We start from the raw sequence: 14,518 nt of genomic DNA on the forward strand, positions 1-14,518 counted from the left end.
TCCCTTCACAGGGAGCATATTTGTGTACACAAAGTCGTTTTGCTAAAATGTGTGCTCCATTAGACTAAACTCTACTTTTGCTTTTAGTCTATACGATTTTTTTCTGATTAATGAGGGCCCAGCTGCTTTCAAAAAAATAAACGTTTGTAAAAATCACTGCCAACCAAAGCTAGCTTTCACAAAGACAAAGGGATCACTGCCAATGCTTGTTTTATTTGCAGGCCTGTGAGGCCCTTTAAGTTCTACGGGAAAGAGCACATACATCGCATAGGAAACATTTGCGCCGGTAATTGAGATATAAGCAGTGGCTGCTCACACCTGACGTGGAGCGGAAAGGCGGGGAGGGCCGTGAGGAAGGCGAGTTAACTCTCTCTCACACTCAGGCACTCTCCCTCTTTACACAAACATACCCACGGCGAGCCAGGGAGGAGGGCTGCACGTTTCATCATCGGCTCAAGTTATAAAAACTTCCTCGCCGCCTGCCTGCCTCACTCAGTCTCTCACAGACGCACGCCGCGCGCACCGCTCCCGCCTTCACCTGCCTGGAGTGACTCGCCGCGCGCACACCTGCCTGCCTGCCTGCCGCCGACACCGGTGCGTCCTAGCGCCCCCGCCCTGGGCACCTGGCGGGCACCGGGGGCTGGCACGGGGCTTCTCGGGATCTCGGCGCGACGACCTCCACATCGCACCCCTAGGAGTCATCCTGTCCAGGAGTGAGCCCAGGCATCTGTAAAGGATATGGGGGTCCGGGCAGAGGGCGCTAATGAGCAGGGCAGCGGCGGCCGCTCCTGCCCCAAGAGCATGTTCAACAACATTAAGGTGAGGTCACCCAGCGTCTGCACCCGGTCTCAATGAACGACTGCTACTATTGCACGACTAGCCCTACCTTCCACTACTATTACTAACAGTACTGCGTTTTACATGAACGATGTTACTATAGGTTCATAGCACTGTACGTAATATAACTTGTGAAATGTAAGTCACATGCAAATCTATATTGCTGTCATAGCTAATCAGGAAATGTTATTCTAAATCTGTTTAAAGGTAGTAATAGATGTAGTGGTGGAGTAGTGCAACTAGCACTAGATTACTGCTAGTAGTAGCAGCAGTAGTACTAGTAATAACATTAAAGATGGTGCGACTACTGTTACTAGCGCTGCTGGCAGCAGCACTAGACACTGGAGTGGTGGTAATGGTCGGGTCAGTGGTAGTCGTTATACTAATATGAATGGCAGTAGTGTTTACAGTAATACTGTTAGTAGTCCTGCCATTGTCATTGCTATTACTAGTAGCACTACTACTGGTGAGATAGCACAATGGGTTATTGTACTTGCAATTTCAGTCTATATGAAAGCCGAAGTTGAAAGATTTCAGATATAAAGTGGCTAGCTCGACTTTTCTTTCTACGAAGGTTGATAAAATGAGTACCGTTGAGTAGAGCGTTAATACTGTGTCGCAGGGGACAGGCACTTATATTGGAAACCAGCCCAGCCGGGGACAATAACAAATCAGTATTTTAATTCTTCGGCGTAGTTCCAGCCCTCTCCAGAAGACCTAATGCCACAACCATTTTAGTGGCGCTGAGACTTCATATTACCGTCAAGAGACCCTTCAAGTTGCAGGTGGCGCTACAGAAGTGGCTATTTTGCTGCACCAGATAGTATTGTGTGTATTTTTTGTTACCATTCTTCTAGATGTGATGGCCCTGGGCCATCGATTACAGTTCATTGAATGTTCACCACCTTGTGGCTTTCCCGACCATGAAAAAAAGTTCCAATTCTGTATGCCCATGTGATAACATATCCAGCCAAAGCTGTTGTCACTTTTTAATGTTTTGCAAATGTTATTCTTTTTTAAGGAAGTTTTATCTGAAACCTATCTTTTTAAAATATAATGTACGATCTACTAAAAATGCTATGAAGTTAATGTTTTCTCTGGAAGGTCCAGTCATATGCTTTTACGTTGCATCCTATATTTTAAAATGCATAGCTGCTAGGAAATCTATCAACTTTTGAGTATGCACATTTATATGTCATGCATTAAATAACCAAGATAGCACGTAAGCACTTTTTGGAATTCCGGGAGACAGGTTCTGTACATGAGACTTTTATTCCATAATTTATGCGATTAACTTGGGCTGCCATGTACTAGTTGCATATTTAATTCATTATCTATGGCACATTGCACTTTTTGCAAAATTTGCACGAAATGTAAACTGATTGTATATGATATTTTATTGCGAAATTTGCACATAATGTAAAATTGATAGCACTTGGCACTTTTTGCACAAATGTGCACGAAATGTAAATTGATTGCATATGGTACTTTATTGCGAAATTTGTACACAATATAAAATTGATAGCACTTGGCACTTTTTTGCGATTTTGCACAAAATACAACTTGTCTATGTCGCATATAAAGTTACTCATGCTGTTTAGCAAATATTTGAGAGTTTAATGGGGGCTGTTAATAATAGTTTGTATTTTAATAAGATGCTTATATGTTTGTTATTGACAAACGGAATAAAACTAAACAAAACAAATGTTCAGGTGCCTCCTCGGCAGTATGCATTAGGCTGCATTTCACATCGTCACTGGCACGTGGCATGTCTCCCGCTTAGACTGGTGGCCACACAAGCTGAAACAGCCATTAGGAATCATTCAGCGCTGCCTACCTTATCCAAGAACACCGGCATTGTGCAGCAGTGCAATAGGGAATTATTCAGCATAGCTAACTACATTATGTTACGTAACATGGAAAAGGCAAATTATGCGACATTATATGTGAATCAAATGCAATTTCTGTTATATCAATATCTCGTTTGAACTTCTTAACTTGCACTGGTCCCATTGGGCCCAACATGGATCCTGAAGCTCTAGAAAAAAGAGCCCTTTCTCAAGGGAGAGAATTATGCGCATTCAGCAACTAAACAACATTTAATATAGACCATTATGGTAGCCAGTGACAGGTGACAAATATTGGCTCATTTTCCCCACACTAGCATAGAAGCATGGGAGTATATTTCTCAAGATCAAACTTGCACTCAGAATACACATTTAGGGATTCCGTGGTGGGGTTACCTTGTGTTCCCAGTCAGAGGCTCCCCCATACCCCATTTCAGCAGTAACAGGCCCTGCAAAGAACGCTATTCATTACTTATACAATGAACGTCTCAGTAGAAGGCACATTAAACTTGAAGCCATTAGGCTTTATTTTACTTTGAGGCAAGCAAGGATTGGTTATCTTCTAAATTCAGCCCTCGCCTGAATTAACTGCTGGGTTCAGAACACTGCATGGAAAGAGAAAAGATCATAGAGAGTAAAAGGTGACAAATATTGACTCATTCTTCCCACACTGCTTGTGATAGTTTAAATATGTATGTAAAAAAAAATTCGTGCAAGCAACACAAGACTTGGGGCTGATGTGTGCTTTAGCGGCGGTCGGTGACCGTCAAGGATGGACTACTGTTGGCCATCCTTTGAAATCTCCACCTGCCCTGCTTAGATCTCTGGGCCTTCAGAGGAGTGGAACACACTGAAAGTTTGGTGAACTTATCTCCATGTTTCAGGTTCACAATTGGTTTTGTTTCCCCCCCCCAAAAAACTCACGAATTGGGAGTCTGTTTTTGAAAAACAAAAAATAAATGGCCCCTTGCACCCTCTGAGTTTTCTTCCTTGGATGTGAGGGCCATTTATTTCTATTTTTTCTGTTATTGGGCCCTGAATAGAAACAAAGTACAGCAGAGCATCTGCACAACGTAGGGCAGACGTCTGATGTACCTACACCGAGCCCCCAACTCCGGGCTGTCACCGTAGGGTTCCAACGGCAAAGACGGCGGAGCTCCTGCTGTCGTCTGCCTGACTCTAAATAGGGCGAGCAGAGCGTCACTGCAGCAGGCACATTTGTCACAGAGCACCCTGCCTGCCACTTTATAACTCTAGCCCTGAATGACTTCAGCCAGTGCATCGGGGGCCAGAGTACAACACACATTTTACCTCTTTAAGGCCGGATTACACCACACAGTTGGTGAAAGGTGACTTGTTAGATTCGGCAAAGTATCAGGGCTCTGTTACATTTCCTATGCAACATTCCTGGTTACGTTTGGATCTTTTGATTTACACACGTCGTTGATTTAGAAGGGCTGCTGATTATGCAGCCTGTGGTGTATTATGTGGCTAAAGCGTCCGAGCCATGATTAGATGGAAGTGGCTCCAATCGCAGAAGCGCATTCTTCAGTGGCTCTGATTTAGAATACAACGCACATTCGAAACATAACAGCACTAATGCAGTCATCTGTAAGACAAACATCCCGTCAATCATTGCCTTATTGCATACCGGATGGGCGATAACATGTGGTGCTGCAGTTCAAGGTTTATGGTGAGCTCTGGACTTCAGATGCTTTTGAGTTTCATTTTCAAAGCAATAGAATTAATATAATATATTTAGAAACAATTATATATATATACAAGCACCGAGTTATTCATTGAATGGGAGTGATACTTTTTAATAAAAAAAGCTTGCGCCGCTATTAAACGGTGGGATTTCCACGGCTGGCGCCCCAGACACTTCCGATTAAAAATAGGTTCTTATGCAATGAGTTGTTCCATATATATCAGAGCGGGCCACGAGGACACAGGTGCTGTGCCGGTCACAGGTTCAGAATTACTTCTATCTGACCTTTAGACTAATATAAAAAGCTGCCTAACTGCTTCCCGACACCGACGAAAGAACACCCCTGTATCCCCGTTTTATCACACTGCACAGTGCCAACAGCAAGCATGGCTGCCTCACTGCATGGAATACACCACCCCGCCAAGCATTGCAGCCCTTCGCTCTCACTGCACTTAATGAGCATCAAACGCAATGCTGTCCTTTTACGTCACTGCATAGAGCAGAGAACGCTTCAGGTGTTGCTGTCCTATCTCGCTGATCACTGAATAGATCAAATAACACTACAAGCATAACATTGCTGTCCTATCGCACTGATCATCCCAAGCAAAACTGTCCTGCCCCACTGATCATCGTTGTCCTGTCTCACTGATCACTGCATAGGTGAAACAATACCCAAAGCATTGCTGTTCTATCTCACTGATCACTGCATAGGTGAAACAATACCAAAAGCATTGCTGTTCTATCTCACTGATCACTGCATAGGTGAAACAATACCCAAAGCATTGCTGTTCTATCTCACTGATCACTGCACAGGTGAAACAATACCCAAAGCATTGCTGTTCTATCTCACTGATCACTGCATAGGTTAAACAGCACCCACAGTGTTGCTGTCCTGTCTGACTGACCACTGAATGGGTTAAAGACTGCCCCCATGCAGTGCTGTCCTTTCTTACTGGATCACTGCCTCGCATAATGAACTGAACAATTTGATATATGTATCTTCCCTTTTTTTATGTCTTATCTATATGTTTTTATGCCCCTTAGAGTTTTTCTTCATATATCATACATTGAGCATTCGTGTTAACGCTCTGTCTGATGGTGCTTGGGTATATTATTTAAGAAACTGATTGAATGAAGCTAGAATGGCGGATTTACGGAGAAAACAATTAGGGAAAGAGGACTGCTCAGCGGACCCTTCACTGAGGGGTTTGCAGCCCTTCCTTTCCCAACTCTTGTTGTATTACTGTCATGAAGGGCTGGGGAGAGGTGAGATATGATGTTGGGAAGGCGGGATTTTCGATCTCTTGTCTGATCACTCTAGATCTAAATCCCCGATCAGGTCGACTGAATCTTTGTTGCCTGTCATTGGGTAAAGAGGTAATCCACTACTAGGTTAATCAAACCAATAATTGGCACGACTCTGAAGAACCACTTACCACGGATCAGTTTTAAAGTTTTATTGTAAAGCCAAAGTTAACTGAAGATACAAGCATCTTAATATTAGGTTCAAAAGGTACACTGGCATCAACAGAAACATGAATTCTCTGAATGATCTTAAACGACAGAAAAATACCACCAAAGCCAGTTCTAGGATTAGCAGGTTTGCCAATATAGACACAAGATGTAACTTAGAAGTCATTTACAGAAAAGAAAAGATCAGGTTAGACTGTCCCTGCACTAGGCTAAGTGACATCCCTACTTAGCAGAATCTTCCTAAAAAGGTGTCAGCCGTGGTGACTTCCAAAGAAGTTCACCCACTTTCTCTTAGTCTTGGGTGAAAAACCTATGCATTGCAGTCATGCCCTCTCTGCCTACCCATCCGCTCTCTAAGGGTCCTCAGGCCATCTGCTCTAACTCCACCCCAGGGTGCTGTTCCTAATACAAAATCACAGTTGCAGTTGGAACGCCCCTCAGAGACGCCCCTCACGTACACATCTCACGTGGTTTCGATTCTGGTTTCTTCCATGATGGCACTCCTCTGGGCCTCTCGTTAGCGTGGACCTTGCTTCCCAGGCTTCTTCTCCAGCTTGCCGGTACCCCCCAAAACATTCCTGAACCCTCCTCCAGGCCTGTGCCTGTCTCCCCGGACAGAGCTCTATTCATCACGCTCTTGATTGGAACCCCCTCACACCTGCAGACAGACACCCATGAATAGGGCCCCAAATTCCACTCTCCAGTTATCTGGGTTCGGCCATAAACTTTGCACAGGAATGACAATTTATGCTTTAACGAGACTCGATTCTAACTAACACGTGCAGATCAAAGAAGCCACTTTATCTTTCCAGGCCTACTAAATTATCTTGCAAGCGGCCTGCACTCTATGAACCTCTATTTCTAAAACTAAAACAATTCTTGTTAATACACTCTGATTATATGAAAACACTTCTATTAAACATGATTCTATAAAACACTTCTATAAAACATGATTCTTAACATGTGAGCAGAAATCACTGAATACTAGTAAATCCATGTTATGTGAAAGATGTAAATGCACGTTTTCGTTCTTCATACATTGCCATGAGGCCTGCACATTTCTACGTTTTGCAGCAATACATTTTCTTCAGTAGCAGCTACATAACATGGAATCTGATTAACACTTCTAACATTTCTAAACATTTCCACACATTTCTACATTAGTTCCACACTCTATATGTTTTCTATATTATGCGGTTATATATATTTTCAACACTTTAGATACTTTAACTGAATTCGTGCAACTGGGTTGTACATGTGGTGCACTTATACATTTTACTTAATTTGCGCTCTCTCAATGTCACCCGGTTATAATTTTGTGCTATGTACTGACTCTTTTGTAAATAGGTGAATTGTATTGCACTGTGATTTTATGATCTATGGTTCTTTTAGACCGAATAAAGTTACTGATGATGATGTGAACCGAGTGAATCCAAATATCCGAGGCTGGACGTTTTCTGTGAGCCATTGTAATAGAAGAATAACAGAGCTTGAACTGCTCTGGGGTCTGTATTCCACACTGTGCCCCAGGACAGCCCTGGCAAATGGTGCTCTGTGGTCTATGCAGTAAATCGGAGAGATAAGGCAGCAATACCAAAGGGATTTGTTTGTTCCATGCAGTATGATGAGAATACAACAATATACAGGTGTTTCCATTTTATTCACTGATGGACAGAAGCTGCTCAGCACAGCCTGGAGCGTGTTGTCTTCTATGCAGAACAGCAATGACGTAGGAAAGCAATGCCTTGGGCCTTCTTTACCCTGCATAGTGATCAGTGGATAGGAGAGCAGTGCCTATAAGCCTGCTATGTTCTATGCAGCGAGGTAAAAGGACGCATTGCCTTTCCTGCTCACTATTCTATGAAGTGATAAAGCTGACATCAGGCCTGGAAACATGCGTTCAAACCAGCCCCAGGCTCAGGAGGCCACAGCCCACAGCCAGAGGGGGGCTGAGAGGGTCGGGGGTGGCGTCCATTCACAAAGGGGCAGAATGACCAGACCAGCCTTGAGTGAGAGAAAAGGACAGCAATGCCCGGGGGGTGCGTGTGCAGTGGGCAGGACAGCAGATCTGTTCGAAGCAGTCACATGAAAGAACAGCAGTGCCTTTGGTACTCAGTATAAGCTGGGCGAGAGCCAGACGGCAATGCTGGGGTGTTTTGTATTCTATGCAGTGATGCAGTCACATAGGGCAGCAATGCTGGGGTGGTCTGGATTCTGTGCAGTGGCACAGGACAATAATGGTCAGCTTGTTCTGTGTTCTATGCAGTAACTCACTGACAAAAGACTGTAACGCATAGGGGTTTTCTTTGTTTGATGCAGACAGATTAAAAAGCAGCAATGTCAGGATGTTCTTTATTCTATGCAGTGATATAGTGCCATAGGGCAGCAATGCTTGGGGTGTGTCTTTTAACCTACTGTGATCAGTGAGATAGGGCAGCAACAATTGGGTGTTTATGCAGTGAACAGTGAAACAGGCAGTAAAGTATCGCTGCTTCGCATGAACAACAACGCGGGCACTACGGTACTATTGCACTGCATCACTGCATAGAATGAAGAGCAGCGAGGCTTTACTGTGTTATTTCACTACATTACAGCATACGTTAAAGAAAACCCCAGTCATGCTGCGCTGTCTCCCCCGAACTGCATCATGCATTGGTTGACAACACTCCCCCGGAATTGCTGTCTTATGTGACTGCATTGCTGCATAACTTGAAGAGCACCCCTGCCATCACTGTCATTTCGGAATGCATTGATTGCAGAACACCCCCGGAATTGCAGTCTTATATGGCTGTATCACAGCGTAGCTTGAAGGGCATCCCCGGCATTGCTGTATTATCTGACGGCATTGCTGCATAAGTTGAAGGACATGCCTGGCATTGCTGCTTTACCTGCTGCAGTACTGCGTAAGTTTAAGAACGTCCATGGGCGTGGCTATCTTATCTGGCTGTATTGCTGCATAAGTTAAAGAACAATGATGGTATTGGTGTATTATCTGACTGCATAGGTGGAAGAACTCCAAAAGTATTTCTATCTTATCTAACTACATCACTGCATAGATTGAAGAATGCCCCAGATGTATGCTGTCTTATCGGACTGCATCCCTGAACAGGTTAAACAATGACCCAACATTGATGTCTTATCTGACTGCTTTACTGCATGGGTTGAAGGACACACCTGGCTTTATTGTTTTACATTACATTACGTTTTAAGGTGTCCACAGGTATTGCTATCTCATCTGACTGTGTTGCTGCATAAGTTGAAGATCACCCATGGTATTGGTGTCTTACCTGACAGCGTCAATGAAATCCCTAGGAGATGATAACTCCGCTGACTACATCACTTCTCAGGTTGAAAAATGCCCTCGAAATTGCTGTCTTACCTGACTGCATTGCTGCGTAGGTTGAAGAACACATCTGCTTTCGTCATTTTACCAGACTGCATAGCTGCATTGCTGCATAGTTTTAAGGGCGCCCAAGGGAATTGCCGTCTTATCTGGCTCTATTGCTGCATACTTTGAAGAGCTCTCACAGTATTACTGTGTTATCTGACTGCATCACTGCATAGTTAGTAGAACTCCCCAAGCTTTGCTATATTTTCTGAATACATCAATCCATAGGTTGACAAATGCCCCGGGATTGTCAATCTTATCTGACTGCATCCATGAGTAGGTTACAGCACGTCACTGACACGTCTTACCCAACTGTAATGATGCATAGGTTAAAGAACATGCTTTGCATTGCTGTCTTACTTGAAGGCATTGTTGAATAGGTTGAAGAGCGCCCACAGGCTTTGCTACAATTTCTGGCTCTATTGCTGCATACGCTGACGAACACTTATAGTATTGCTGTGCTATCGGACTGCATCACTGTATACGTGGAATAACGTCCAAGGCATCACTGCCTTATAGGAATGCATCACTGTATAGTTTGAAGAGCACTCACTGCATTGTTGTCGCATCTGCCTGCTTCACTGCATAGGTTGAAGAACAGCGGGCATTGCTGTGTTAGCTGGCTGCATTGATTGACGAACAGCCCGGACATTGTTGTGCTAGCTGGCTGCATAGGTTGAAGAACAGCGGGCATTGCTGTCTGAGCTCACTACATAGGTTGAAAAACAGCCCGGACACTGCTGTGTTAGCAGGCTGCATAGGTTGAAGAATAGCTCGGGCATGGCTGTGTGAGCTGGCTGCATAGGTTGAAGAACAGCGGGCATTGCTGTGTTAGCTCACTGTATAGGTTGAAGAACAGCCCACACATTGCTGTCTGAACTCACTGCATAGGTTGAAGATCAACCCATGCATTGCTGTGTGAGCTCACTGCATAGGTTGAAGAACTGCCCAGACATTGCTGGCTGAGCTCACTGCATAGGATGAAGAACAGCCCAGGAATTGCTGTGTTAGCTGGCTGCATAGATTGAAGAACAGCCCGGACACTGCTATGTTAGCTGGCTGCATAAGTTGAAGAACAGCCCGGGCACTGCTGTGTCTGCTGGCTGCATAGTTTGAAGAACAGCCCGGGCTTTGCTGTGTTAGCTGGCTGCATAGGTTAAAGAACAGCCCGGACATTGCTTTGTTAGCTGGCTGCATAGGTAACAGAACAGCCCGGACATTGCTCTGTTAGCTGGCTGCATAGTTTGAAGAACTTGCTGGATATTGCCGTGTTAGCTGGCTGCATAGGTTGAAGAACAGCTAGGCATTGCTGTGTTAGCTGACTGCATTAGTTAAAGAACTTACTGGATATTGCTGTGTTAGCTGGCTGCATAGGTTGAAAAACAGCCCGGACATTGCTGTGTTAGCTGGCTGCATAGCCTGAAGGACAGCCCGGGTATTGCTGTGTTAGCTGGTTGCATAGATTGAAGAACTTGCCGGATATTGCTGTGTTAGCTGGCTGCATAGGTTGAAAAACAGCCCAGACATTGCTGTGTTAGCTGGCTGCATAGATTGAAGGACAGCCCGGGTATTGCTGTGTTAGCTGGCTGCATAGATTGAAGAACTTGCCGGATATTGCCGTGTTAGCTGGCTGCATAGGTTGAAGAACAGCTAGGCATTGCTGTGTTAGCTGACTGCATTAGTTAAAGAACTTACTGGATATTGCTGTGTTAGCTGGCTGCATAGGTTGAAAAACAGCCCGGACATTGCTCTGTTAGCTGGCTGCATAGATTGAAGGACAGCCCGAGTATTGCTTTGTTAGCTGGCTGCATAGGCTGAAGAACAGCCCGGACATTGCTGTTTTAGCTGGCTGCATAGGTTGACGAATAGCCCGGACATTGCTGTGTTAGCTGGCTGCATAGGTGGACGAACAGCCCGGACATTGCTGTGTTAGCTGGCTGCATAGGTTGAAGAACAGCCCAGTCATTGCAGTCCCATATGACTGCATCACTGCATAGATTGAAAAAGCATCCCCGATAGTGCAGAATAGAGAGAAGAGCTACATTGTTATCAGTCCGTTCCACTGTATCTTCACATAGAACGAAGACCACCAGTCAGAGTCAGAGTGTCAGAGTCAAAAACACTTTATTCGATTATTTTAAAATCATAAAAGTATGCTATACAGTCACATTAAATCATCAAAAACACAAGTTGTTAAAAAGCAGTTTTAAAAATTATTAAAAAGAAGGGTTCAATGTATACGCATCTTCAGTGGTGATCAGGGTAACTATACATCCAATTAATCACAGTTTACAGAATTTTAAGACCATAGAGAAATGTGCAAACCTTACAAAATATATAAATTGAGATTTACTACAGTTCTATTTACAAAATTTTTTACAACCATAGAGAAATGTGCAAACCTTGCAGAATTCATAAATTGATAATTACTGCAGTTTAGTTGTTACAAAACTATTAACCTATAATTATTTTGGTCATTCATCATTTCCCAAGATGTAGAACCAGAGGCGTCCGAAGTCTATTTTGCCTGGACCGTATTGAGACTGTCAAGAAATTAGCTACCTCATACATTACTAGTGGTGATTCCATAAGCTGCAGGTACAATAGAGCAGGTTTTACCTGCTTAAACTCTTTATCCTTTAGTATTGGCTTAATAAATTTTTCCCTGCCACTCTTAAAAAAGGGGCAGAAAAACACAAAATGCAATATGTCCTGGTCAGAAAAGTCATCACATTTGCAGGGAACATTCTCGTGAGGCTTACACCACTTAGCATAATCTCCCAGCAGAAAGTGAACTTGGTTAAAGCGAAATTTTGTAAGGAGCCACCGATGAAATGGTTTATTAACTATCGTCAGGTACGGTTGTATAGATAACGATGTAATCATCATGTAGTGAGACCTTACAGTTGGCTTCATAATTTCACTAGCCTCTCTTTCTGCTTCCTTTTTCTTTACAAAGTGGGTCTTAACCCATTTAATGTCCTCTCTTATCAGGCTCTCAGGGTTTATATATAAATCAGGGCGGCCCAGGTATCCAGCTGTTGATTTAATATGTGTTAACCACCCAATCTCAGCCACATTGTCCCGCCCCATACAATCCCTGATGATCTTGTGGTTTAAAGTTAAATCTGGATTGAGCCATGTTCTAATCCATGACAAAAGCGGGGCCAAGGACAGCGTGTCTTCAATGTACCCCATCCCCAATTCCATGTGGACTGCAAAAGCTGGTGTAGATTGGGGGAGGCCCATAAGGGATCGCAGGAATCTGTTTTCCCCTCTCTGTATCTGAGCCAAGTTTTTAAAACCCCATATCGAGGCCCCATACCTAGCAATGGCCAGGGTTTTGGCTCTATAGATGGACAATATAGCCTCGGCTGGTTTCCTACCCAGTCGTTTAGAAAAACCCAGGATAGCGACCGCCGATCTCTTTACTGCCGCTGCTTTGCTAGAAATTTGTGGTGCCCACGACTCTTTCTCATGAAACACCACTCCTAGGTAGGTAAAAACTTTGACTTTGGAAAGCACTGAGCCGTTACAGGAGAGGGTTTTTATACTATTCTTGCGTTTGCCCACTGCCATTACATGTGATTTCTCTATGTTTACTAAAAGATCCAGGTCTCGCATGAAAGCCTCAAAGGAATTGAGTAGGTGTTGTAAGCCATTTGGGGTTCTTGACAACAACACTGTGTCGTCTGCATATAATAGAACCGGCATCAAGGAGCCACCCATGTGCGGTACATCAGAAGATGCCGCTTCCAGAGACTTTCCTAGTGAATTAATATATAGGGAGAAAAGCATGGGGGCCAAAATGCACCCTTGGCGCACCCCCCTTCCAGATTTAAAAAATGTGGTACAGTTTCCCTCTTGAGTCATGCGAATAGTCGCCCTCAGGTCGCTATGGAGTTGCGCCAAAAAGTTCACAAGTGCCCGATCTAGGCCCCTATCCAGGAGTATTGTCCACAGCTTTGACCTATTAACTAGGTCAAAAGCTGTGGACAAGTCCATGAATGCCAGGTACATCATCCCCCTAGACGCTACTGTGTATTTGCTCAGTGTAAGATGTAGATTTAGGCATTGATCCTCTGTACCTCTCCCGGATCGAAAGCCATACTGAGCCTCACACAGAATATCTTTATTAATGGCCCAGGCTGAGATTCTTTCTAGGATGACCTTACCTAGGATTTTAAAAGAAGAATCTAACAGGGATATGGGCCTGTAACATCTTGGGTCCCCCCTTTGACCCTTCTTAAATATGGGGATTATAATGGACTGTGACCAGGATGTTGGGACTCTTGACTTATCTACACTAACTACATTAAAGACATTGGTGAGGACCACTGACCACATGCCTGAGTTTGCTTTGAACATGTCGGCCGGTACGCCATCTGGGCCTGGGGCCTTCTGGCCCGCCGTGTCCTCAATGGCCTTCTGTACCTCCTTTATAGAGAATCTAGGTAAAATCTCCTGCGTCTCAATCAGTATTGGGTCTAAGGAGCCTAGCTCAAGATTACTGCCATACATTTTTTGAAAATGATCCAGCCAATCCTGTTCGGGATATTTACCTCTAGTGGCGCATTTTCTTTTCCATTAAATAAGGGAGTTTTAACAATTGACCAGAATTTAGCGCTATCCCTCAGAATAGCCTTCTCATGTAAGTCATCCCATGCCTGTCTTTTTATTTCATTTTTTCGCCTTAAAATATTCAAATTATACTTTTTCCTAAGCCTGGCCACCTCCTGTCTATCTCGGGGTGTCTTTTTTGGTGCTTTATATAATTCTCTATGGGATTTGGAGCATTCATTATCAAACCACCCCTTTGCCTTTTTCTCCTTATTATTCAATTTGCACTTTAAATCATCCGCTACTTGATGGCAGATAGTTTCAAACGACAAAATTATATTCCCCTCAAATTTAAGTGGTTCCCTACAGATGTTAATTTCTTTACCCATCTTTTAGTTTAGGGAATAAAAAAAGTCCTCTGGGATGATTTTGCTCCATTTAACCCGTCTCCCCAGGTCCTTAGCAATTAAATCTGTAAATATATCTGCGTTTGCTACTCTATTAAATAAAAACAGATTATTGTTGTCTAGTTCTAACACTACAGGATTATGATCACTGAATGTAGTATGTATAGCATTGTAAAAGATTACATTATGTAACATGCCCGGAGAGATAAATATGTAATCAATAATAGTATAACTGTCCCTGGCACTTAAAGTTGGCACCCTCTCGTTAGTATCAAAGAACTCTGGTTCAGATAAATCA

The 14,518-nt window shown here is 43.7% G+C and overlaps 1 protein-coding gene across 2 annotated transcripts in view; it reads left to right on the forward strand.

The window, feature by feature from the left end:
- The first annotated feature begins 488 nt into the window (after positions 1 to 488).
- Positions 489 to 14,518, forward strand: part of SLCO2A1 (solute carrier organic anion transporter family member 2A1) — a 661,420-nt gene continuing 647,390 nt past the window's right edge. Inside the window, exon 1 of one of the 2 annotated variants that reach the window (XM_086943938.1) lies at positions 489 to 819. In XM_086943938.1, coding sequence (XP_086800064.1) covers positions 739 to 819 — 81 coding nt within the window. In that variant the 5' untranslated portion in view covers positions 489 to 738. The remainder of the gene's footprint in view (positions 820 to 14,518) is intronic. The other variant, XM_086943937.1, reaches the window with a different exon arrangement.

Source organism: Lissotriton vulgaris, chromosome 11 (genome assembly GCF_964263255.1).
Source record: "Lissotriton vulgaris chromosome 11, aLisVul1.2, whole genome shotgun sequence".
NCBI classification, from domain to species: domain Eukaryota; kingdom Metazoa; phylum Chordata; class Amphibia; order Caudata; family Salamandridae; genus Lissotriton; species Lissotriton vulgaris.